At 35.4% G+C, this 27,336-nt stretch overlaps 1 protein-coding gene across 1 annotated transcript in view; it reads left to right on the top strand.

Annotated features, from left to right (window-relative positions):
• The window catches only part of DCBLD2 (discoidin, CUB and LCCL domain containing 2), a 111,141-nt gene that overhangs the window by 26,862 nt on the left and 56,943 nt on the right, over positions 1-27,336 (top strand). The window contains exons 2-3 of the mRNA XM_051985167.1: positions 712-939; positions 17,591-17,728. Of these exons, the coding sequence (XP_051841127.1) occupies positions 712-939; positions 17,591-17,728 (366 nt within the window). The remainder of the gene's footprint in view (positions 1-711; positions 940-17,590; positions 17,729-27,336) is intronic.

Genomic DNA, 27,336 nt, shown 5'->3' with positions numbered 1-27,336 from the left:
TGTAATGATAATATTCAGACATTTATGTCAAGTGATATTTGGAGTCTATGTGGTAAAGTAGAAATAACATTAGACATTGAATCAGAAAACCACAGTTCATCTTAGGTTAGCTTTGGCATCTAGGCTAAACTTTCTATCTTCTTTGGATTATTATAAAATAAGAGTAATAGTTGAGCTATCTCCCTCACAAAGCTGTTAAGAAGAAAATGTTTAGTATTATTAATGTATATAAAAATTTTTATAAACAATTATAAAATACTACTTAAATTATTTGGAAAAACTTAAAAGGTTTTGAATAAATGAATATTTTAAGTCAAGTTTTCTGTTCAGTATTGTGACTACAGTAATATTGATATTAACCATTTATATTTTTCTGGTGTAGATAAATCTTACTATGTTAACATTTTATTCTAAATCTTACATTTTATTTGAAACTTCTTCCTGTTAATTTTATTGGTGGATTATTCTCCAGCAATACAGAGCGCAAGCCATTCATGTGTTCTCAACTTGGTCAGTAATTTTCCATAATCTTACACAAATCCTCCAGAGGCTTTGTCTCTTAGATTTTTAGAAGAGCTATTTCAAGTTTCATGCAAACAACAACAATAGGAAACTCACAAATCCTTATACCTAATGATTTATGGATTTTTAAGCTAAAAAATATTAAAAGTGTAATTGAAAGATTTTAAAATTTTTGTTTTTATTTTTTAGGTGATGGATGTGGACACACTGTATTAGGTCCTGAAAGTGGAACTTTTACATCAATTAACTACCCACATACCTATCCTAATAGCACAGTTTGTGAGTGGGAGATCCGTGTGAAGGCAGGGGAGAGAGTACACATCAAATTTGGTGATTTTGACATAGAAGATTCAAATTCTTGTCACTTTAATTATTTGAGAATTTACAATGGAATTGGACTCCGCAGGACTGAGATAGGTAGGAATCTTTTTTTTTTTTGTAAATGTATTTGTAATGCTTTTATAGCTTTATTTAACACTAGAAGGACCTGAATTTAAAAATACTTCTAGTATTATACTATGTCATTTGGCATATGATTTGTTTTTATCCATCAAGCAAAGAAAATAAAGATAGAAAATAAAATTTTTGCATCAGTTAACACATATCTTCCCCTTCTAGTGTTAAAAATCTTGTAACTTGATCTTTGTTTTAACTTTTAATTGTTCAGATTTTGTTTTGAGGAATATTCCTAGGAGTTATTTGATATGAGTATGTGAATATTACATATATGGATTTGATAAGAATATGTGAATATTTCAGATATGGATATTTCATAGAGAGAAAATTATCATTTTCTGTTGGTTTTCATCATCCTTTGAGAGCAAGGATTGTCTTATTTTTCTCTTTATTCCTTGCACTTGGGACAGTGCTTTACTCATTGTAAGAACTTAATAAATGCTTTATTAACTCATTTATTGATAATTGTACTGTTTTCCTTTATATAACTCTCCTGTAGCTGTCAAAAGAAAAGAAGTTAATCTTCTAACCATTAGATTTCTTGACAATTGATTATATTTGTACTTAAAGTAGAAGTATAATTTATTCTAGGAGGTTCATTGGTATTATAAAAAATGGAAAGAATATTGCTTATTTATTATTATTTTAAGAAATAAAGAGCCAAGATAAAATCAGGCTAGGACACTCCCTCCCCTTCCCTTTTTATAAAACTCAAGTATTTGTTGTATTAGCTTAACTGTTAACTGAATAAAAATGAAAAATTCTGAAATTCCTGTGTGTTGTCTTAAAGAACTTTTCATTCATTAGAAAATGAATGGATTATTCTTGGGCAAGTGTGGTGAGCTTTTTCTTCTAGCCCGGTTAGCTTAGAGGCCTATCTCTCTGCTTGGTTCCAAGAGCTCTCTCCGAATGTCTTTAAATCCAAAGGTCTGGTCCTTCAGCCTCTGCCTCTGCTTTCTTCAGCCTCCAGCCAGCTCCAGTCTTCATGTCATTCCGGTGAAATCTCGACTTGTAGCGTCTTCCTCTCTAGAACTCTCCGACTGGCCCATTGGCCTATTTATGCTCCTTCCAGAGAGAGGGATTATGGGTAGTTCTACTTAGTACCTTGTTTCAGGTTCTGCCCAAAACATCTTCTTGTAAGATTAGATCAACTCTAATTACTTAGCAGTTAGTAAGGATTCCAACATCTCCCCCTTTCTTTTGTTTTAAAACATAGGGGGTTTCTGAGGGGGTACACATAAATTCATCAATATGGGCCAGAACTTTGTAACAGATATACATGGTATACATAAATCCATCAATATGGGAGGCATTATACATAATTTACATAAGTACATAGCAATATAACACAGGCTAGTAGTAATGTAACAACATGAATCAACCTAAAAATTTACACATGTCCATAAGTCCTAGAAACAGTCCAATAGGATTCCATTGTCCATTAGTTCATGTGCCAGAAATCCAATAGTTCCTGTAAGCCCTGAAGTACTGCAAAAGTCTCATCAACAATTTTTCATCTCAGGGAACCCAATGATTCTTGCTGGTTTTTCAAGAAGTAAAACAGTTTCATCTTGTGTTAGGAAATCCAATGATTCCTGAAGCTTTTAAAAGTCTTTTTAACAGTTTCATAGTCAGCCATCTGATTCTTTCTCCATCTGTGGAAATATAAGCAGATCCTCTTCCCCAAGCAGTTAATCTAATTCCCTTCTATTTACCAAATTTGGGATTTCTCCTCATCATCTGGTAATTACATTGGAGTCGTTTGCATTGGATATTGTCTTGTTGTCTTAAAAGGCCTGTATTCTTCCCAACTGTAATCCTGATTGCTTTTCTGTTGGTTGATGACATCAGAGTCCTGAATTTCTAAAGTCTCTCTGGGTGTAACCTCAGCTGCTATCATGCCCCACCTGTCCTTTGATTGATACTTTAGAGCTGGGCCCTGCCTCTCATTCCTCTGGGTCAATATACATTTAGAGGCCCAGTGAAAGCCTCCGTTACATTTTGGACATGGGGTTTTGGTTTTCTCTCACCCTGTCTTCTCACTCTATCTCCATATCTACAATGAGCTCTCAAATGTCCAATTTTTCCGCACTGAGAACATCGACGAGTTTCTCTAGAATTCCTCTGCCAAGAAGGACCTTGTCTTTCCATGTTCATCATAGTCTGGGCATAATAAGCATTTGGGCCCACTGTGGCACAGCGTCTTATGATTTCCTCTAAAGGAGCATCTTTGTCTAGCCCCCATATAATTCTTTTGCAAACCTCATTGGCATTTTCCTTAGCCAAATGTTTAGTCATTATTTCTGTTGCTGCATTGTCTCCAATGGTTCTTATTACAGCTGTTTGTAAACGTCCCACAAAATCTGCAAAAGGTTCATTGGGACCTTGCTCTATTTTTGTGAAAGCATTATTTCCATCTTTCTGTCCAGGGAGAGAATTCCAAGCTTTTATGGCAGCCTTAGAAATTTGCTCATACACTGTTGTGGGATAATAAATCTGTTCTGAACTCTCTGCATACTGACCGTCACCAGCTAGTTGGTCAAAAGTGATTTGTACAATAGCTCCTGTTTGCCTATTGCGTTGGGCTTGAATCCTACATAATTCATGAAACTCCGAAAGCCACAATAAATTTTGTCCTGGTTCTAGACAAGTTTTCGTTATGGATTTCCAGTCATTCGGGGTTAGGATTTCATAAGACAAATTATCCAGTAACATCTTCACATAAGATGATGTAGCCCCATAAAGAGTGCAACCCTTTTTCAAATCTTTAATTTTTTCCAAATTAAAAGGAGTGTATTTTCTCTCTTTTTGACCTGAAGAGTCAATCTTTTCAATCACAGGATATGCATTTATAAAATCAGATATATCTTCTCCTTCATTTTTTGCTTTAATTAATGCTTTTTCTAATCTTGTCAAATTCTGCTTTACAGGAGAAGCTGACTGTGTTTCTGCCTCTCTCCCTCCCCCTTGTTCCACCCATGAAGGGTTAATTGCGGGGGGAGGGTCATGAGATGTGGAATCACCTAATTCCTCCTGCTGTGAAGTATCATACTCAGAATTGTAATTAACTCCATTCTCATCTGATTCGTCCTCCTTTTCACCTAGTAAAGTTGGCATTTCTTCCTCCTGTACTTTCCTTTTCATCATTCTATCACTTAAATAACTTCTTATAGCCAATTGTATTACATTATATGTATTAATTATTGAGTTAGGCCATTTTTATCATAGAATTGACAAAGATCCTCTCCAACCAATTTCCATTCATTTAGATCTAATTCCTTATCAAGAGAGAAACAAGGACATATGTCCTTTACAGTTTGTAAAAGTTCAGTGATTTGCTGTAAACTTAAAATTAAACCTTGGCTTTCCATAATTTTGACAATGCTCTCTAAACATTTTCCTTGAACAGAAACAGGCTGTTTTCTAAATATCTGTCCCATCTTAGGTGAAATTCTACTTTAACTCTTCTAACAAAATTTCTTTGTTGCACTCACCCTAATTTCTGGGTTGAAGTCTTTTCCACTGGAACAGGATCAGAGGCTTTTCCACTTGAATCAGGATCGTAGCTTTTCCACTGAAATCCACTGAGGGGGTCTGTTAGCCCCACGTTGGGCTCCAAAATGTGGTGATCTAGTTCAGATGGATCTGAATCGGTCCCTGTTCGGGCGCCAAAATGTGGTGAGCTTTTTCTTCTAGCCCGGTTAGCTTAGAGGCCTATCTCTCTGCTTGGTTCCAAGAGCTCTCTCCGAATGTCTTTAAATCCAAAGGTCTGGTCCTTCAGCCTCTGCCTCTGCTTTCTTCAGCCTCCAGCCAGCTCCAGTCTTCATGTCATTCCGGTGAAATCTCGACTTGTAGCGTCTTCCTCTCTAGAACTCTCCGACTGGCCCATTGGCCTATTTATGCTCCTTCCAGAGAGAGGGATTATGGGTAGTTCTACTTAGTACCTTGTTTCAGGTTCTGCCCAAAACATCTTCTTGTAAGATTAGATCAACTCTAATTACTTAGCAGTTAGTAAGGATTCCAACAGGCAAGATCATTGTATACATGTGTATATTTCAGAATAGTTAAGTCTGTATAAGTAAAGAAGCTTCAATCACCTCCCTATTTGGAGCAGCTAATAGCACAGATTTTTAGTTGTAATTTATGAAGGTATTATATAAGACAACTTTTCTTATTAAGAATTCATATAACATTTTCTGAATTGATGATCTTTCCTGGTACTTTTGTGGAAAAGGTTGGTAGAGCTGTTTCTATTTCACTTTGAGAAAATGAAGTATAGAACAAAAACTGTTAACTGCCTCTGTTCCACAAGTTTAAATAATACAGTTAAGAATAGAAGATATGTTCTCCACCTTTGTGAGAATACTTTCTGTTTTTAGACCAGACTGTGATTATGGAGAAGTAAACTCCACATTTATACCTAATCTTTAATTCTCATAAATAAGATGAAAAACTGACACTTAATTTGAGGAAAAGCTGAACTAATCACAAGCTGTCTTCCAGGGGACATCTGATCCCCTTGAGACTTTCAACAGTGCAATTTGACAAATACATATTAAATGCTTCTTTGTTCAAGGCATTGCTCTAGGCATTGGGAGATACAAAGACAAAAATTAAAGTAGTTTTTATTCTTAAGAACTTATATATTTTACTAGGAATGTGCAAAGATGGTATGATGATAGAATACTAAGACCCAGAGAATTCAAGAAAGGCTTTCTAAAGGAAGTAGCATCTGAACTGAAAAGGAAATGCATTTGAGATATGAGGGATAGGTAGCCTGTACAAAAAGGAGGTGATCCATGAAATGTAGGGTGTGAGGATAACTAATAATCTAATTTGGCTGGAATGTATTATGTGTTGATATGGAGGGATTTGAAATATCTTTATAGGTAAGTGGGAGTCAAATTGTAGGAGGGGGGAGATTAAATAATGGGCGGAGGAATTTATCTTGCTGTTAGAATCTGTTAGAAATTAGTTTGAAGAGACCTAGTTCATGCTTTAGGAATACTGATTTGGCACATATATAGTGAATGGATTGAAGATAGAGAAGGAAAGAAAATAGAATTTGGAAGAGTTAATTAGCCTGCTTATTTCTCAGGATCTAGAGCAGGGGTCCTCAGACTTTTTAAATAGGGGGCCAGTTCACTGTCCCGCAGACTGTTGGAGGGCTGGACTATAGTAAAAACAAAAACTTTGTTTTGTGGACCTTTAAATAAAGAAACTTCATAGCCCTGGGTGAGGAGGATAATCGTCCTCAGCTGCCACATCTGGCCCGCGGGTTGTAGTTTGAGGACCCCTGATCTAGAGCATAGGAAGAGATGATGACCTAAAATTTGGACAATTTTTGAGGGGCATAGTAGGAAGATTGAGCAAAGACATGGTAATCTCAGGTTTTTTCGTAAAGTAAGAGGGTGATAGCTTCTGTAGGAAATGAAACATGGAGTGATTCTGAGGTCTCCAAGAGAGGGGAACAGCCATTGTCTGAAGTGGAGCAATCATGTTGGATTGAATTGGACTAAGAAAGAGTCTGTTTTGGTAGTCTGTATAAGTGCTAAGTAGCTAGGACTGTCATCCTTTGAGTGGAGAGATAAGGATATATTTGAAAAATGTAGATGAGGTGTAATTGATGGGATTTAGTAGCTGATAGACTACTATATGGGAGAGAGAAGGAATTTCATTCTAGGGTATCTTTGAGATTGGGAACCTGGGCAACTCTGAGAGTAATGGTTCTTTAAAGAGATATAATAAAGAAAGTTTAGAGGGTAAGGAGCAAGTTTTAATGAGTTGTTTTGTAAAAATGTTGAGTTTGGGGTGCCTATAATAGTAAGTCTAAATAGAGGCAAATAAAGGAATGTGCCAGTCAGCTTGTAATTGCTCAGAAAGCTGACTTACATATTTAGTGTGAGCATTTATACCTCAGAAATATTAAAAGTCAGGGTTCAGTTGTTTTATTGATTGTTTAGACAATAAAGTGATAGAGAAAAGGTTATAATACAGATTAAATTTGCGAAATTTTGGGAGGGGGCAGAGATCCATTTACTGGCACATTCCTAGAGATAATCTAGCAGGCATATTTGGAGAGTTGGACTTCTAATTCAGGAGAAAGATTAGAGCTATAAATATAAAACTGGTAAGTCATCTGGATAGAGTTGATCATTGAATTAGTGGAAACTGATAAGATCAGCAAGAGAAAAGTAGAGAAATAGTAAAGTCCCAGCACAGTTCTTTGGTAAATCTGAGGAGATTAATAGTGAACCTTCTAAAGAAGCTGAGATGAGAGTTAGAGAAGTAGGAAGAAAGGAGAGTAATGTCAGAAAAAGCCAAAGGAGAAGAGTACCTTGGGAAGATGGGCAAAGATGTCCATTTAAGAGATTATGATGGTCTTTTGTCAAGGATTGGCTTGGAGTGCAGTTTGCAAGGGAGATGAGTGGGCAGGTGGTGAAGAAATGGAGACTGAGCACAGATAGTTCTTTTTAGGAGTTTAGCAGTAAAAGGATGGAGAGAGATATAGGTTTGTATGATGGTGAGATCTGATGAAGTTTGTGTTAAGGATAAGAGAAAACTTGTTTGTTTGCAGACAGTAGAGAGAGAGAAAGTAGAAAGAGAGCAAGAGACAGCAGAGGAGTGATGTTGGGCCAGACCCTTGAAGGAGACATGAAACAGTATGTAAGAGAGTAGGCTGTTTCCTAGGCTAGAGCAAAGGAGGAGGGCAGGCAAAGAGTTTTGAGGGGTGTAGTAGAAAGCATTAGGAAAGACACACTAACCTGGTTTTCGTGGTAAAGTAAGTCATAGATGCCATAAGAAATGGGATGTGGGATGATCCTGAGGCCTTCAGGAGTCACTGTTTGGAGTGTGGCGATCATGTCATTATCTTTTGTTTAATAAAAACCTCATGCCTTACTAATACTGTTTGATAAATTGAGTCTGTCTATTAATTCAGTTAGTGTATAGCATTTTGGGTGAGGAAACTTCTCTCAGTGCATTTTGGCTTCTCTGCACCTTGGTTATTTGAGAGTGATTTAGGGACACAGAGGCTTAGCAGCTTGACCAGGGTCACACAACCAAGAAAAACGAGTACAACTTAAATTCATATCTTCCTGAGCCAAGCCAATTTACCATGGCTTTTGTGCAGGCTATTTTTGGTACATAAAAATTTGAAAATTTTTATTATCTCTTAAATTCTTTCTAACTCTGACCTAGAGATCCACAACTTTGCATTTTTCCATAGTCAGTTTCATTTCATCAGTGTTCCAATTGTGAATCTTGATTTTGATATCCAGAGTTTTGTCTCATCCACAGATATGGTAGCATGCTTTCTGTGTCTTCAAGTCAAAATAAAAAATATTGAACAGAACAGGATCAAATACATAACATTATGATACTATTGTGTCCAATATAGAACCTATCTTCAGTTTGTTATCCATTCATGTCTTTCAGAAGTAACTTCTAGGTATCATAATTGGGTTTCTTGAAAGCATTTCCTAAAGAGAGACTATTTTACAGGGCATTGTTAGGTTCACTTATGGTAAGACTTGTGGAGCATTTTAGGAAGCTAATTTCTATATATCACATTGTTTCTATGGGAAAATTTGCAGTGACTTATATGTGAACTTCTGGAATCTTAAATTCAGTATTTCCTGAACTGGACAATGCTTCTTATTCAAGGGGCTATTCAAACTTTCTCTGCTTCATTGTCAGGGATTAAGGTATATACCATTTTGTAGACAGGAGGAGAGTCAAAGCACAAAGATACTTTCATTAGATCAGAGTTGGAGATACATACCAGAATTGTATCAACATTATACAAGAATGACAACTGACTATATTTGATAACTTACTGAACCACTTTTATATCCACTATCAATTTCTTAGGAAGTAAATTTGATTTGGTAGAAATAACACTGAGTTAGGAATCAGATCTCTAAGCTACTGTGTACCTTGCCTGGGTTAAGTTATATTACTTCTCTAATCTTAGTTTAGGTCTCCATAAAAGTAATTCCTCATATTTGTACATCTGTGTACATTCCCCAGTGAATGAGACTCTATTTTGCTTTCTGTCTTTACTACTACAAAAAGTGCTATTATAGATATTTTTATGTATAGATATTTTGTTCTCCTTGGGAGGGGTGGTATATTCTTAGTTGTGGCATCTTTGGACAAAACAATGGGCATTTTTGTCAGTTTTAAAAACTTAATTCCAAGTGCTTTGACAAATTCTTATAGTTTCCTTAAGAAATGTATTTGTCGTCTTCTTCCTCCTCCAATTTTTATTGTCTTTATTTTTATTTGTATTGTACTTATTTTTAATGATTTATAGCAGTGTTTCATATCTTTGTTAATATTTCAAAATTCTTTGGATAATTATTTGTTCAAATCCTTTGACCACTGAGAAACTGATTTTCTTCTATACTCTATAGGGCTTACTCCCAAAACTGTAGTGCACAAGCCCCCACTGATGTGTTTACCTTTTAACAGACACAGCTCAAAGCAAAAACCATTTCCTGGTATAGTATAGTAAAATGAATTATAACAGAAAACTACTTACTACTTATATTTAGGACATGCACTCCAACTAGTATGCATATCATCAAAAGGGAGATTCTGCAAATATAAATATTACATGTGATGAGCTTGCATACATGAGTAATTCCTACTTTAAATGAAGCAGGACCACTGGTGTTTTCTTATATTGTCTCCACAGTATGTCTTGCTGTGTGTGATATTTGTGTTGAACGTGTTGCCCCTCTGGATTCACTGGAGCTATTCTTTGCAGGATATGTTGCTCCATTAGTTTTAGTGGCTGCCTTTACAGGGCCTTTAGCTTTGTTGGACGATTATAGTTTCTGAAGTCTACAGCAGAGATGTCAAATGCACAAATCTCAGAGTTCCAGAGTGCATCCTAGACCAGCTTGAAATATAATTGGGAATTTTTTTTTTTAACAAAATAGGTAACAATGCAATATAATATAGACAATTTTACTTCTGAAAACTGTCAGTATGTATCCAGAAAGGAGCCTTATTTCCCCATTTGTATTTGACTTTGACACCAGTGGTGTCAAAGCTTTTGGCAAAGCTGAAATCCTTTTGTAAGATACTGCCAAGATTTTTTGGAACGAACCAGAATCTTTATTCTAGGAGTGGCAGAAAGCCTTCCTACTTCAGCTTTCTTAGTACCTTAGCTTTTAGGTTTCTAAAATTCTGAGCAACGCAATCCCCATTTGAAGTACCAAACTCTCTCCTTCCAAACTTTGACATTTTCGGTGCAGAATGTATAAGTTCAGAAAACAGTGACCTTAAATTCTCATTCCAGGCTCCATGCAAGTAAGAGATATAAATGGAAAAGCAAGATCATTTTTGCTTTCATTTTCGCTTACATTTTTAGTAGCTAACAGCTACAAGTCAGATGGAAAGGCATATGGTTCTTAGAATACAATGGCAGAGCAGATTGTAATATATCATCTTTAATGTCATTCCCCTTGATAAAACTAAACACATTCCTTATTTCGAACTGTTTAATAGTGCAAATAGCTTTACTGGGGAACACTTAGTTTTCCAAGTCTCCATTAGCTGGGGCTGATAAGGAGGGAAGGACTGTAGCCCCTGCAGAAGAACTTACTGGGTCTCATCTTGGTGAGGTTTGCTACCCTGAATGATGGCTACATGAAAGCAGGTCCTGTGGGCTGGGGTAGTTCTTCTGTTAATGGGGTCCTCAGGCTTTCTTGGCTTCTGGTCACTGGTTGGTATTGACAGTGACAAGAATGGTAGACTTTGTCCTAGTTCACAAGATAATCTGTATCTGAGGTAGAACTGTTACCTGTCTTCCTGACTCCCAAGTTTAGTACTATGTGTACTATACTTTTCCCTTTTAAATTTTCTTAAATAACTTTTTTTTTAGTATTGGTATACATTCTATAGTTTCAGTTCATTGAGATTTACTTTGTATGATCTGGTAACTTAAAAGCATTTTTTTTCTTTTTCTCTTTTTTTAAATTGTTACCTAGAAGTGGAAGAAAGATTAAGTATTTCTATTATGCTACTATAGTATAAATTTGACAGTAGAGATGATGTCTGTCTTTGTATTCACAGCTCTACTTAATGTGTTTTATTTGTTGTGTCTTGTTGTACTTACTTTTTAATAAATCTCTCTTAGACTCTTTTATGGCAAAGAACATCCAGTACTGGTGAATCTGGTTGAAGCTGTACTCTTTAATAAGAATCAACTGGCTTATGTAAATTTTTTGCTTGGTATGACTTATCTTACTTTTAGCTATTTCCAACTGGTTTGAAAAGTTAATGTGCTAGGCGATAACTTTGGGTTCAGCTTGCTTTGCAACTAACAACTATAAAGCAGCTAATGAAGCCAAAAATTGAAGTCATACTTTGTTTGGGTGGTGTTTGGAAAGAGTGTGAAATACTTCTGTGTTTCTATTTTAAAAAATAGGTTTTTATTTTTAGTATCCAAATCCTTTCTTCCCTAGAATTTTAAATTAATAATACAATATTTAAGAACTCTAAGCCTTAAACTTTTGTCATCTTTTTTCTATTGTGGATTAAAATGTAAAGAATGTGATTACTGCTGGATGTTTTTTTTTTTTTTTTTTTTTTTAAACTGCTGCTTTTTTGGTGGGTGGAGATGTGGGCTGTATATGTGCTAAGACATAAAACTTGAGTGTAAAAAGGAATCCATATAAAGTTAGGTTTGTACTCAGTGATTACCTAGTAGAATGGTGTTTTTGACAGTAATTCTCCTCAAGGGTAAGATTGTTTCTATCTTAAAGAATATCAAAGGTATTGGCATAGTGATGACAGGTGTCTGTTCTTTGCTTTTTAACCTTCCACAATAAGATATTTAAGCTGAAATCTTTTTTGGAAAATTTCAGGGCATAATAGTATGTTCTTTTTGAAATAATGAAAGAGGAATTCTCCTAGCATGGGAAATAACCAAAGAATTTATGTGACAGAAACTTAGGTTACAAGTTCTGATCAAAATGAAAATAAACAAAAAGTACAGTGTAGTGCAGAAAGGTGATTTACATTGAAAATATTACTAGATCAGTTTTCAAGAGCTGTGCAGAAGTGGTCATGATTTGAATTTGAACTATTTGAAATTATCAATTTATGTAAAATATGGTTATTATTTCTGCCCAATGAAAAAATTTTAAAATAAGCTTTAATCTAGTTAATAATATAATATAAAAGCAAAAGGCAAGAAAACTGTTTCTGACTCAAATTTGTTACAAAGTAATAGGGTGTAAAGGAAAATTTTTTTAAATTTAAAAATTAAAAATTAGCAAATATCATAAACTGTGTAATAATATAACAAAATATGTTGTTGAAAATATTTTTAGTAGTGTAAACTGAACTGTCTTTTCTTTGTCTTCTTGTACTATCCCCATATTTCAGAGAATTTGCATACTTTCACATTCTTTATACAATGTACCAAGTATAGATAGATGGTCTGGGGCATTTTCTAAAATCGCTAGTGCTTTAAACTCGGTATTGTTGTCCTTGCAATATTTTTCTACTGTTAGGCTAAAATAACTTAGAGCTGTTTTTTGAAAATAGCTTTTTAGTCTTCAATGCTTTCTTGTTTGGCCGATAAAACCTTGGAAAGCAATCAGTAATTTTAAACTTTAGGAGCATGAATATTTCAAGATCAATAGACAAGCATTGCTTTTCATTTAAAATCTCCTTCTACATTGCCTCTCTAGCTCTGTAAAAGTGTTAGGTTATTCTTAGACAATTTAAAAGAAAATTGAGTTTTTTCTTTCCTAGAAATATATGTTCTAGAAGGTACTCTTTCCCAGAAAAATCTATTTTATCTATATTAAAAGTTTGTTTATAAGTATAATCTCTTCCTTTCTTTTTCAAGACATGATGATATATTTCCCTGCCAAGTCTTCATCTGTACTGGCTGTCTCTCCAGTAATTTTAATATTATGCAGTTGAATTTGATTTTGAAAACAACTGAATCAGTCATAGCTAGCAGTAAAAGTTCCTTCACTATCCACTTCATTCTCATTTTCTTTTTCTTCCTTAAAGAAAGTAGAATCTTTTGACTGAATGACTACTCTGCTAAGAACAAGTTGTTTTTGTTTTTGTTTTTGTTACGATCTTCAATCCTTTACAGATAAAAACTTTCCATTCTATTCTTATTAACATTTCTATTCTAATTGCTTGCAACTCATAAAAAGCTGATGCAGCATTGCCCTTTTATTTTGCTTGCATGTTTCTAATATACCATACTACAGATATAGGCATTGTGACATCTTTGTCCTATTTTAGAAATGAAAAGTAATGACCTGTACTGAGAGGTACCCTAGTGAGAAGAGAAGGGGATAGATAAAAAGATACTTTGTAGTTAATCAAACTGACAAGATTCAGCCACTATTCAATATGAGATGGGAGTCTATGGTTATTCTGAGGATGTGATTGCAAGGATGATGATTGCCTTTGACAGAAGAAGGGTAGTTGGAGAGGGGGGTGAATGTAGACTCCTGAGAGTCTTTTATTTGTTTTCTCTAATTCTTTTTCTTTACTTCAGTTCATTTCCCAGACAGCTGCAAAATTGATATTCTTGAAATTCAGGTCTGACTCTACCGTTCCTCTGTTCAACAAAATAAAATAGCTTCCTCTTGTCTCTAGGATAAAGTACAAATTCCTCTGGTGTTTGAAACCCTGTTACAATCTGGTTCCAGTATATTTTTCCTGACTTGTTTAACATTATCATTATCATTATTATTATTATTAATTATAATTATCATTATTTCCATATCATGTTACTTGCTTTTCCCTATTCTACTTTAGTCTCTTTATTCAAGCTATCCTTATCTTCCTCTCATTCCTGCCTTACCCACCTTTCACGCTTGCTGGACTCCTCGGATATTCCCATGTCTCTCTTTCTTTCAAAATCTTTGGTTCTGTTCTAGACTCAACTCGAGTGCCATCTTCTGTAGGAAGCCTTTCTAATCCTCTCAGTTGTTAGTATTTGTTCTCCCTCTCTGTAGCCATCCTTTAGTTTAGACCTGGACAGTACCTTAGAGCTCAGTCTTCTTCTTTGCAAATTTAAGGAAACTAAGGCTGAGCTAGGTGAGGTAATTTGCAGAGGGTCAATCAGTCAGCAATTCTTTAAGCGCCTGCTTTGTGCCAGTCTAGGGGTACAGGTCCAACAAATGAGGCGCAATCCCTTTTCTCTCCCTGGAACTTGACATTCTAATGAGGGAAATGGCAAGTATATAGAAAAATATGTGCTGCTGCATGAGTATAAAGTTAATAAGTATATATACATTCAAAATAGTTAAGTTTAAGATCATTTGGGAGGAAGGACATGAGCAGATGGGGGGGAACAAAAATTTCATGCAGAAGATGGATCTTCAGTTTCATTGTAAAGGACATTCTTCAAGGTGGAGGTCAGGAAGCACAGAGACAAGAGATCAAATTTTGTGTATGAGAGAAAGACTCATGGGGTAGTAAGGAGGGTGTCAAGCATTTAATTACCCTCTGTTATGAACCAGATTGTGCTGATTGCATTACAAGCATTATCTCATCATCTAAATAGAATGCCAGTTTGGCAAATCAGTTTGGGTCCAGATCATGGAGAGATTTAAAAGCAGAGTGGAAGAGAAAGCCACTGGGGTGGCCTGAGTAAAGAAGTCATTATGCCTTTAAGGAAAATTCCCTATGGGATCCCATATGGAGGATAGATTGGAATAGAGAAGATGAGGCAGAAAGTCCAATTGCAGGGAGCACAGGTAGGAAGGAGGTAAGAGCTTGAGCTAATAGGTGTTATGGACCAGAATTCTGTACTTAAAACAAAGATTCTTACAAGGTACTAACTCAGTGGAATTAATGACAATGGTTATCTAGTTTAGCATAGTGCTTAATAGTTCTTTATTTCAGTTCATGTTCTTAGTTCAGTTCAAGTTCAGTACATGTACTTAGAGTACTTAATATAGTTCTACAAGATTGACATCTATTCTACAAGATTCACATCTACGATGATGTAATTATAATAGAATATATAACAGCCAGGGTGGGACTGAGAGACAGATTCATTTCATTTCCCATCTTTGTTGTGACTGGAGGCTGGAACACAAGCCCTTGGACTCAGAGATTCATTCCATCTTCATCAGCCTCGTGGTGGCTGGCCTGTCCTCCTGCTCCCCACACTGAGACCAAGGCCCATCTGAAGGGCCTCAAGAAAACTAGTCAGGCCCCAGACAAGGAGGCAATAAAGAATTTGGACTTTAATACCTGCTTATTCTTGTGGTGATTACTCTACTAAAATGAAGGCTGCCCCAAGACCTCAAGAAAACCAACCAGAACATTACAAAGAGGGAAAGATAAGGAGTTTGTTTTGACATCCTGAGTTTAAAATAGCTCCAGAACATCTAACTTGAATTATCAATTTGGCAGTTGGTGATGCAGAAGTGAAATTCTGGAGAAAGTCTGGGACTGGATAGATAATTCTAGAAATGATCTGTATAGAGATGACAGTTAAAAACTATAAAGCAGATAAAAATAACTGGAGTATTAAGGGAGAAGAGAGCCCATGACAGGTAGGAGACATGAATGACATGGATGATAAAGGAGACTGATTGAAAAGAACTAGCAGAAAGATAGGAGGAAAGCCAGGTAGGAGCAGGGTCTGGGAGAGGGTGGTTAACAGTGTCAAAGTCAGTGTTTAGCATTTATTAAGCACCTACTGTTTTTAAGCCACTGTGTTTAGTAATGTCAAATGCAGCAAATATATGGAGAATGATTAAAACTGAGAAAATACCATCAGATTTAGTGATTAAAACATCATTAGTATCTTTGGAGAAGATAGTTTCAATTGAATAAAGTTTGAAGCCAGTTTGCAAAGTTTGAGGGAAGAAGGGAAGGAACTGATTTTGGGAGCATGGGAAGAGCAATGTGATGATTTTTTTAAGTATGGGGAAGTATGGCCATCTTTGAAAGGAGTAGGGAAGGAACTGGTTGATAAGAAGCGATTGAAAATTTCATACAATTTGGGGGTGGGATTGATGATTGACTATGGAATCTATTGGAGAATTGGGATCTATATATACAGGAGAGGGGCTATGCCTTTTGGGATAGGCTGGGGGAAAGTAGGTAATAGTGGGAGATGATATCAAGCATTTGGCAAATGAGTTAAGAAGGAGCTCTCATAAAATGACCTCAGTTATTCTCAGTAAAGAAGCAAGCTCCTAAGCTGTGGGGGAAGAGATGGGACTTGAGTAAGAAAAAGTTTTATGATAGTATTTTAGGGAGGGGAAATAGGGAATAATTAGAGAATAAATAAAAGGAATTCTTTCCTATGATAATTGCCCAGTTGAGGTCAGGTGACACAAATTTGTAAAGTGCCCAAGACCTTTCCTCTAACTTTTCAGCGGCTAATGAGTAGTAATAAAAGAGGCAAAGGATGACAATCCAAAACAGGTTTGACATGAAAAGAACAATGCTGGGATAAGGGAGCAAAAATCTTGAGGAGAGAATTATAGAGTTTAAATGACTAAATATTGAGTTGAAATTAGAGGAAAATAAAATCAGAGCCAAGGGTAATGAACTCAGAAAGTATTGAGAGGTAAAAGAATTGGAGGAGACAATCATTTGGAACAGATTTAGGTGGCAGTGAAGTAGAAAGAGATTGATAAGGAGATATGGTCAAGTGGAGAATGGGAAAGTTAAAATGAACCGGTTAGGGCCTTGGTCAACTTTTATAATTGGGTGATTGTTGTTGGAGGCATGGGACACTAACGGGGCCTGCGATATGAGGCACAGAATTCGGCATATATTTTCTTTTGTATATCTGTGTTTGCTGGGTTTTGAGCATTTTTCCATTTTTGTTTTTATTTCTGATGTCTAGTGTAGTACTTAGAATATTAGGAATTTAATGAATTTAATGAAATAGAACTTTTTTAAAGACATGCCAGAAGTATGCCTGTTAAAATCTTTCCTTAGTAATCCTTGCACTCAATTCAGATGATATTTATGTTGTTTTAAATATTTGGGAACTCTTGTTGGAATTGCCTGTGGAACCAGTTTATGTGTCACATAGTCAACCACAAACATCTATTTAGCATTTGCTAAGTGACAGGCACCATGCATCTGACACTACTTAGATCCCTAACCGCTGTCTTTTCTCATTCTTTCTGCTTTACTGTTTAGTTTTCACTCTAAACACACACCTCCTCCTTTGATCCTGCAGTCTAAGGACCCCCATTGAGAAGTCTTCTTTGTGAACTGAAACACCCTGAGGGGAGGGGTTTTGGGACTGACTCTAAACATAAGCCTGGAAGAAAGGCACTGAGTATATCAAAAAGCAAACTTACTAAAAATTCATCTGTGTGATATTTGTTACAAATTAATAAAATGGAGCACTAAGTAGAGAATTTGAAATTTATTGCCTTCACTTTATTTTCTTTGAATGAGTTACTTTTTAATTTTTCTTCAATAAAGGGATAGTTTAATTATATCAAAACTTTCAATATTATCAATTAATTTAATTGAATGGCTGCTGAATATTAATTATAAGTACATTGCTGATATCTACATTTTCTTGTGTTATACATGTTGAATATATAAGGCTAATATTCTTTTAAAAATTCCTTAGGCAAATACTGTGGTCTGGGGTTGCAACTGAATCATTCGATTGAATCAAAAAGCAATGAAATGACAGTGCTATTCATGAGTGGAACCCATGTTTCTGGGCGTGGATTTTTGGCTTCCTATTCGATTATAGATAAACCAGGTAATTTTTACTTTTCATAGTTTCCCATATATTGCTAATTAAAATATTATCTAAATAGTTCCTAAATTCAAGGTGGAAAATAGATTCTACCAAAACTTAATTCTTTGTTCTTTTTGAAAACAGTTAAGTGTCCATCCAGTTGATGAAAATGATTTAAAATGTTGCATGCTATCCCCAGGTCCTTTCTTCAGCAGAGTAATACTAGCCTTTTCACTTCAATTTCATGAAAAATAAAAATATTTAGAAAAGAATTTTAACAATGTAAATGTAAAATTTTATCATTTATATGTAAACATACCACTTCACATCTATGTTTGACAGCAATAGGATAGAATGAAATTTTTTAAATCATGAAATGTGTAATTAATTGTATTTTAATAAAATAGAACTACATTTATATTTATTTTGAAATAGCTTTTAATTTATTTTGAACAACCAATATATGTAATGTTTATTAATCTCATCATTAGTATTAGAAATACTGGGGACAGCTAACCATCTTCATGGAGCAACACATAGGAATATCAAGTGAAAGAAATAAAGATACCAGTGGAACCAAGAAATGTATCTTGAAAGCCATAGGAAGAAGATAAAAATATAGGGGGGGGGGGTGTCAAAATTGTCACTTGCTGCAGAGAAATTAAGGATACTGAGAAAAGGCTATTGATTTTAGTTAGTAGGTTATGGCCTTTTATGAACAGAAGACAATTTGTAAGGGTTTGGGGGAACAGTTTAGATGTACTTATTAGAAAGATTATCATGAATATTGAAGTCAGACAGGATAACAGCAGATTCTGGGTTGGAGGAAAGAGACAGAGCACCTTGCAATTGGTATATTATAACCCTAGAGATGGGGAGACAGGGACACTTTTAGATTATATGAACTTTGAAGGAAGAAATTTTATTGATCAATAGTGGCAAAGTAATTATTTAGAAGTGCTAGTAAGACATAAGGAATATATCGATCCCTCCTCAGATCCTCTCCAAGGAAGTCAAATACAACTTTCCTTTAGAGGAAGATAAAATGGATCTGTTGTCCCAGGATTCTGTTGTGCAAAAAGACAGAGGATCTGCTTGACAAAAGATTTAAGATGAAGAATAGTTTGCTTATAATAAAGCAAAAGCATTCCAAGGACTTAAGAAGCCTTTGAGAATGAGGGAGATTTGTTTAGAATATAGCTTGAGCTTCTAGGGGTACAGAGCAAGGGGATAGGAATGTGGTGGGCAGGACTGGAGTGGAATGTGAGAAGGGAAGAATAGGAGCCATAGGTGCTAGTGGAGGAGGTATTTGAACATTTGCCAAGTATTCAACATTTTTTCATTGCAGAATATCTTTTATTTGTGCCCTTGTAATTTGGGCTCTTAATACCTCTCAGAAGGATCATTACAATGGCTTACCTGTTGTTAACTTTCTAACCTTCAATCTGTCCATCACACAGTTGCTAAATTGCTATTCCCAAAGCACAAGCTTTATTTATACCCCTTCATCAAGAAGTTCCCATTGCTCCTTAATTGCTTCTTTGAGACAAAGTTTTTAGATTTACACCTGTTCCATAAAGCCTTCCCTAATTCTCCCCACACCTTTTCTGTACCCACTAAATTAAATTCAAGTTTTTTAAAGTTATCTTTTTTAATATCACATATTACAGTGTTTTCCTTTTCTCCCTTCACATCAGAAATCTATCCCTTTAACAAAAAACAAAATAGGAAAAATGTTTCATAAAACGAAATAGCACATCAGTATTCCATACATATAGGGCCTGATTTCTGCAATTATCTCTTCTTTGGGTCACACCCTTGGTCATTATAATTTTGTGGCATTCAGTTTGAATTTCTCTGTTGCTGGCTTTTCCTTTTCCTGGCTCTGCTTTTTTTTTTTTTTTTTTTTTTTTTTAACCTTATCAGTTTATATAAATCTTCTTCCTCTTTGTACTCTTCATATTTGTTTCTTACAATGTACTACTATTCCATTGCATTTATATACCCAGCTTTTTTAGCTATTCTCCACTGTGTGGGCATTTATTTTGTTTTTAGTTCTTTCATACTATAAAAAGTGCTGCTATGTGGTGCAGTGGTCCAGCCCTGAAGTCAGGAGGACCTGAGTTCAAATCCAGAATCAGATACTTAATACTTCCTAGCTGTATGACCCTGGGCAAGTCACATAACTCCAAGTGCCTCCGCAAAAAAAAAAAAAAGAGAGAGAGAGAGAGAGAGAGAAAGAAAGAAAAAAAGTGCTGCTTTGAATGTTTTGGTGTATATTGAGCCTTTTTGTCACTGACCTCTTTAGAGTGTATGCTTGCATCTCCCAGAAGATCTTGCATCAAAGGGGGTTGACATTTTATTCTGTTTCTTAAGAGTTTTAAATTGCTTTCCAGAATGATTGGGCCAAATTATAATCAAACTTTATTTTTAAAGAAATCTAGCAAGGTGCCACTTTTGCAACTTTTTTTTTTTGTAGACTTCTTCATTATTTCATTACCTTGCAGTCAGGAAACTTTTTCCTTTGTTCCTCAAACATCCTGATGTACAGAGTCAATTCCTAGAATCTTTTCCCCACTTTATTCAAGGGACTTTTAGTATCATCTAAGACAATATTGTGTCTCCATTATTTTTAACTCAAATTCTTGTTTATGGTCATAATTTCCTTATCTTCTGTCTTTCCCTCTCATTCCCTCCTACATCTTTTCTTTGTCTCTTCCTGTTCTTGCCATCTACCTCTTCTCTTCTGACCTCTCATTTTTCCTTTCACAACCTTGACTCCCCCCTTGACACCCCCCCCCCCAAGGCAGCCATTTTGGTTTTGCATTGTTTTCCATTTCTAAGTCTTGTGTCTTGCCATTCATACCCTCTCAGTCTTCAGTCTTGGGTTATACTCATTGTCTGCCTTCTCCATACCTTACCTAACTCTAGTACTGGAACAAGTCTTACAACCTTGCCATCTGTGTCCATTACACATTCTTATTATCTGATATGAAGGAGGCCATAGTTACTGTATATCAGTCCTTTTATTCTTTTCTTAATGATTCCCTAGTATGACTTTCATAGTAGCTTTCTCAAACTTTCTTTCCAAATTTCTAATGCTACAAAACCTTGTCTTTCAGAAAATGACCTTGACTTTTATTTTACTGAAAAATAAAAGTTGTTTATTATCTAGTATATACCGTAAATTATTTCCTAGGTTAAATTTCAGCTTCTTAAAATGGCTTTTCCCCTTTCTAAAATTAATCAATTTCATTTCCTTTATTGCCTGGTAATCATTCCCTCTATTTGTCTGTCCCTTTTTCTTCTTCCTCTTTTTCTTAATCTTCAAACTCTCCCTATCTACAGGCTCCAGACATGGTCATATATTTTCCCATGTTTAAAAACCTTCACTTAATCTTGCCATTCCATATTTTATGTAGTACTTTTTCTTCCTAAATTTGATTCTCAAATTATTAGAAAGCATTGTCCATTTTTGTGTCTTCACTTCCTCAATCTCTATTCAGTTCTCAACTACTTATACTTGAGCTCCCAATCTTAATAATAGATTGAAACTCTTTTCTGAAATTATTCATGAACTCTTTAAAAAAATTGTTATGAACTCCATAAATATCAACAAACATCAATCATATCCCATATTCAAAAAATAGTAGGTAAAAAGTATTATGTATGAAACTATGTCTTGATTTCAGATGCTTTGGATTATATATATATGTGTATATATATATATATATATATACACGTATATATATACACATACACATGCATATGAATATATGAACGTAGTATGATAGTTTAAATTTTCCTGTTTGTATCTCCTGAACTATTTCTGCTTTCTGTGAATTTTCACAATGTTTCATTTTTTTCTCCTTTCTCTCTTTTTCTTTGCATTATCATCATTTCTACTTGAAAAAAACAAAACTTCTCTTGAAATAGATGAATATAGTCACAAAACAAATCTGTGTAATCTGATCTCTTAATTTCTAAATCTGATAGTCTTCTCCTAATTCTTCTCAGTCTTCATCCTTGTCCCTTCTGCAATTCTAATACTGTTTGTTGATGATACCTCCAGAATATTCTTTTCCCTGGCTTTAGAAATATTTTTTTTCTTAATACTACTCTTTTCTGTCTGAATGTTCCTCTTTCTTCTCCACTGTTCATCTTTCATCCCATACCTTTGAACTATAGGTATACCCAGAGGCTCTTTTCTGGACTCTGTTCTCTTTATTCTTTCTCTCTTGGTGATTTCATCTGTTTCCAATTTTCATTTCTGCAAATGACTGTAAAATCTATGTATCCGCTCCCAGTTTTTTCCTTAGGAATTTTAGCCCTGCATCTCTAATTTCTGGAAATACCAACATATATGTTCCATTGAAATCTCAAACCACTTCTCCACCATCCTGAGTTCAGCAGTTTTCTCCATTTTCCTGAACTCATCCATCCTCTTATTTTGTTGAAGACCCCATTACTTTTCCAGTGACCCAGATTTGTAATTTAGTCATTTTACATACTTCTTTCCTTATTCCCCACATTCATTCATTTGCTAAATCTTGTCAATTTTACTTGAATAATTTCCTACAAATGTCCCTTTCCCTCCACTAATATGACTATTACTTTTATTATTTATTATCCTATGATTATAATTACTTCTGATCTTATTTTCCTGCTTCTTGTTTTTCCTTTTACTCCCTCCTTCCCACAGATAACCAAAATAAATGTCTTCAAGGAACTAGTCTGATGCTACTAATAGAAGCCTAATTTAGGAATGAATTGTGGGAAGAAAAGTAATTCATTCAGTCCAACAGGTATTCACTAAATGGAGTCCTGAAGATCAATAGGAAGATTTGAAAAAATAACAACAAATAGTTCTTGGCATCTAGAAGTTTACAATTTAATAGGATACAACCTGAGTATTATAATCTAGTTTATAGTAAGACATATACACAAATAGACACATTGATTACCAATACACAAAATTTAATACAAATTAGAAAGTGATTAACTGACTCGGAGAAGTCAAATAGGGAGTGTTTTTCTCTAAGAGGCTCAGGAAAAGGCTTTATTTCATTGAGGAGTTCATACCTGAATAAAGAGAAGGATTTCAACAGGTAAAGCTATGGAAGGAATTTGTTTCAGTCATGGGAATAGCTTGTGCAAATGCACAGTGAAGGGAGGCCAAAAAAATTAGGGAATACCTCATAGTGTAGTTTGATTAGGATAGCTATGTTATGCAGACAAGAGAGCATAATGTGAAATTAACTTGTAAAAGTAGTTTAAGCCCAGATTCTGGAGACTCCTGAATGTTAGGAAAGATCATTCATATGAGATAAGAGCCATATAAATATTAGTTGTTGTTATTTTCTAGTATAGGCAATTAAAAGCCATGGATAATGTTTAGGAAGGAAAGGGATGTTGTTAGATTGATGAGTACATTTGAAGGATGGCAGCAGTTGTGTGAAGAGTTTGGAGAAGAAAGAGACCAAATGCACATTGACCCATTTAGGAAATATCATAATAGTTCAGATAAAGGAAATTAGAATCTTGGATTAGTATAAAGTAGAAAGGGAAAAATATGTATTACTTTAAATACAAGAATAGAAACGAAAAGTTGAAGAAGTTCACATTGGTTAACATGAATCTCAATAAAATAGGTGAAATAATTTGTTTTTAAAAAGGGTATTGGGTGTGTTTGGGGCAGGGGAAAGAGGTTTTAAAGGAATCACATTGGTAGCCAATTAGAAATGAATAAAAGCATTTCTTTTCAGCTTTTGTGGGCTCAGCTGAGTGTAGTTAGCATAAATTTTAAGCTTAAACCATTAGAGAAATTCTTCCAGTAAGGGAAGAAAAAGGAATTAGTATTTAAGTGCCTAAGACTATACTAAACTCTTTATAAATCTGATCTCATTTAATCCTCAAAACAATCATAGGAAGTAGATTGAGGAAACTAGGACAGAAATAGGTTAGATGACTTGCCTAGGGATACATGGCTAGTATTAGGTCTAAGGCTGGATTTGAACTCTAATACCAAAGCCAGTATTCTTTCCACTGTACTACTTAATTAGTGCTTAGCAACTTGGAAGCAGTAGTACAGGGCATTGAAAAGTAGAATTCCATTCCTTGTTATTACGCCATTAATTACCAACATCCCTTAACATGGAATTGAAGCATGTTCCTGTGCTTCAGAGTTGACAGAAACCTCTAGTCTGACACATACTTTTCCCACAAATGATCATCAGACCTTTACTTCAAGACCTCCTGATGGATTTTATTCCATGTTTGATCAGCTTTAATTGTTAAGAAATTTTTCTTTATCTCAAACCTAATTATTTTGCTTTTGTAACTTACTCACTGCTCCTGGCTCTGTCCTCTGGGCCAAGAACAAAATTCTTCAGACTTCAATGTGACAGCTCTTTCAGGCTGGAAGACCGTTATCATGATCCTTACCCGGCCTCCATCACATCTTCTATTCTCCAGGTTAAATATTGTCATTTCTTTCAATCAATTCACATGTGGTATAAATTTGAAGCCCTTCCCCATGTAGATTGCTTTCTCTGAATACACTTAAGATTATCCTTTCTTAAATATGATTCCCAGACCTCAAAACGATAGTTTGGGTGTGATGAAAGCAGAAGACATGGGTTTAATATTGTAACAGAAGGAATATAAAACAAGAGTGTGTAATGAGCCAGGAGAAAAGAGAAGAGGGATTGAGGAATCAGGTAAAATGTGAATAAAGACAAGTATAAAAGGAGAAAAGACTTGTGGTGTTTATGGGAGGAGAGGGGACAGTGGTGAGAGCGTGAAATTTTGGAGGAAAGGATCAAAGCTGGAGGAGTTCAAGCAATAATGAGGTCTATAGTATTGCAGTTCCACTCCAGCCATTGATATAGTCTAGGTATTCTGTAGATAGAAGTCATGAGAACTGAGAAGGTTAAGAGCTAGGGAAATATCTTCTGAAAGACTCTGGAAATCCTATTAATTGCTGAACTGAATAAAGGAGCAAATTATATTTTATATGAAGAAATCATCATCCTATTCTGTCTTTTATTATTTATTAAGTAAAAGTGTGAGGGACATACAGACGTGGGCTTTTCACCCTTTGGAAGCATATAGGTCAGTGTCAAGCATACAAAGTATTTAGTTTGTCAGCTTTAAAATAGCTAAATTGCACATTTAAAATCAGGAGAGTTGGTTACAAAAGCATCAAATATATTTTGATTATATAATCACTTCAAGTAGCCAGCATGCTATTATTTGGCTGTTTTAAAGAAGCAGTTTTATGACACTATTCTATGCAGTAATATAAGCTTCAGATTGGTTTGTTTTGATCTTATGATACTTATAAATATAAATAAAACTAAGCTTTTAAATAGCTTAGTTTCATGAAAGAAGCTATAAAATTTCTAGCCTTTTTGGTTTTTCTTCTATTTAAGACTTTGCAGTTTTACTTACAATCTTATTGAAAGGATATTTATCAGCATCGTTGAGAATATTGCTTTCCAGGTATAGAGCCTTTTCAGAAAAATCTGAAATTTTTTGATTTAATATTAGAATTATTTAATTGTGAAAAAAAATTAGTAGAATTGATTGTGAAAAATCAAAATTTCAGTATCATGGTTATATATCAACATGAATATTTGTATCCAAACTTATTTTAGTCTTTGCTTTAAATTAAAATTGCAGTTATTAAGTAGTGTTGATTTATCATCTCAATCAGTAAACAAACAAAAAAATCACAAACTATGTGCCAGGTCCTTTGCTAAGCATTAGGAATACAAAATGAGGCAAAAATAGCCCCTGCCTTCAAGAATTACAAAATAATAGTGGCGACAACACATATATACAAATAAGCCATATACAGGTTAAATAGAAAATAATTAACAGGGAAGGTCTAGAATTAAAAGGAGTTGGAAAAGGTTTACTACAGAATTACTTACTGTAGATTTTAGTTGGGACTTGCAGGAAGCCAGAAAAGTCAGTAGGCAGAGATGAGAAGGCTCATTGTTCCAGGCATGTGGAAAGCAGCCAGAGAAAATGCCCAGAGCCAAGGGATGGAGTATCTTCAGCCAGAAGGCCAGGGTAATAGGATATAAGAGTATATGATGAGGAGTAGGTATAAGAAAACTAGAAAGGTAGGAGAGGTCTAGAATACAAAAGACTTTGAATACAAATGGAAGATTTTGTATTTGATTTTGGAGATTGAAGAGCCAAAGGATTTTATTGAATAGGGAATAGGAATTGGACAGACCTGCAAATGACTTTCTTTAGTGGCAAAACTGGGGATGGATTGGAGTGGGGAGAGTCTTGGAGCAGGTTGACCCACTAACTGGCAGTTTCAATAATCCAGACTTGAGATGATGAAGACCTGTCCTAGAGTGGTAGAAGTGTCAGAGGGGAGAAGAAGATATGTTCAAGAGATGTGATAAAGGTGAAATCCATAGTTTTTGGCAACACTTTGGATCTGGAGAGTGAGAAATAGTGAAGAATACAGGATGGCACCTAGGTTGGAAACTTGAGGGGCTGGGGGATGGTGTTGCTCTTTAGTAGTAGGGCATGAAGGCAGTAGGGAAGGTTTAGGGGGAAGTTCTCCTGAATACATTGTTATGTTTGTTGGATCTTCAGTTTGAGATCATGAAAGCATCTCAAAAGATGTGAGCCTGGACACTGGGGCAGGAAAAATGTGAGAATCGTCAGCATGGGAACAGGTGCGATCACCAAGGGGAGAAATGAAGAGGGAAAATAGAAAAGGGCCAATGAGAGGTCCCAGTCCAGGAAGATGATATGGAAGATGTGGTCAGAGGATTTGGAGAAGAACAAGGAAAGAAGCATGTAGAGACTATTGATGAGAGAGTGCTGTCAGTGTCAGGAACTATAGAGGTCAAGGGAAAGAGGATTGGGAAAAGGGCATGAGATTAGGCAAATAAGAGTAACTTTGGAGAGAGAATTTTTGGTGCAATGATAAAGTTGTAAGGAGTGAAGAGAGAAAATGGAAGTACTTGTTATAGATGGCCTTTTTGAGGAGTTTAACTATCAAGAATAGCAGGACAGAGAATGAAAATGGGCATAAAGAGTCGAATGAATGTGTTATGTGGGAGCCAGAGATATATCTGTGGGCAATAGGGAATGACCAGTAGATTAGGAGAGATTAAAAATGAGTAATAGAAGGGGAGTGTTGGGAAGCAGTCTCTTGGAAGAGACAGCATGGAATGAGACCATTTTAGCAGGTATAAGGTTAGGTAAGGAGGGAGGTTTCTTCATCCTGTGAGACTGAGATGGAAGAGAGAGGCAGAGATAGCTTGAGTAAGAAGAGATAAGGAAGAGAGACGAAGAGGGAGTTAGTAGCTAGTAGCTTCAAATGTTCCTGCCAATATGAGACAGGACTCTCGGCTAAAAGAGCTGGGGAGTTGGGAAACATGGGAGGTTTGAGGAGAGTAAGAAGGTCTGGAAGAGGCCTTGTGGAGAGTAGCTGAGAAGGCAGCTAGAGAAAGATTGCCTTGCAGCAGTTGAGATTGTGCAACATGAATTTGAGGGGAGTTACTCAAAATGGTTGTATGATTTTCCCCCACCTTCTTTTAGTAGGATATGTTTAGAATTTAGCAAAGAAGGGAGTGATCCAAAGCTGAAACAGG

This window comes from Antechinus flavipes, chromosome 3 (genome assembly GCF_016432865.1).
Source record: "Antechinus flavipes isolate AdamAnt ecotype Samford, QLD, Australia chromosome 3, AdamAnt_v2, whole genome shotgun sequence".
In the NCBI taxonomy this organism is placed as follows: domain Eukaryota; kingdom Metazoa; phylum Chordata; class Mammalia; order Dasyuromorphia; family Dasyuridae; genus Antechinus; species Antechinus flavipes.
This window is presented reverse-complemented; position numbering and strand designations above follow the sequence as displayed.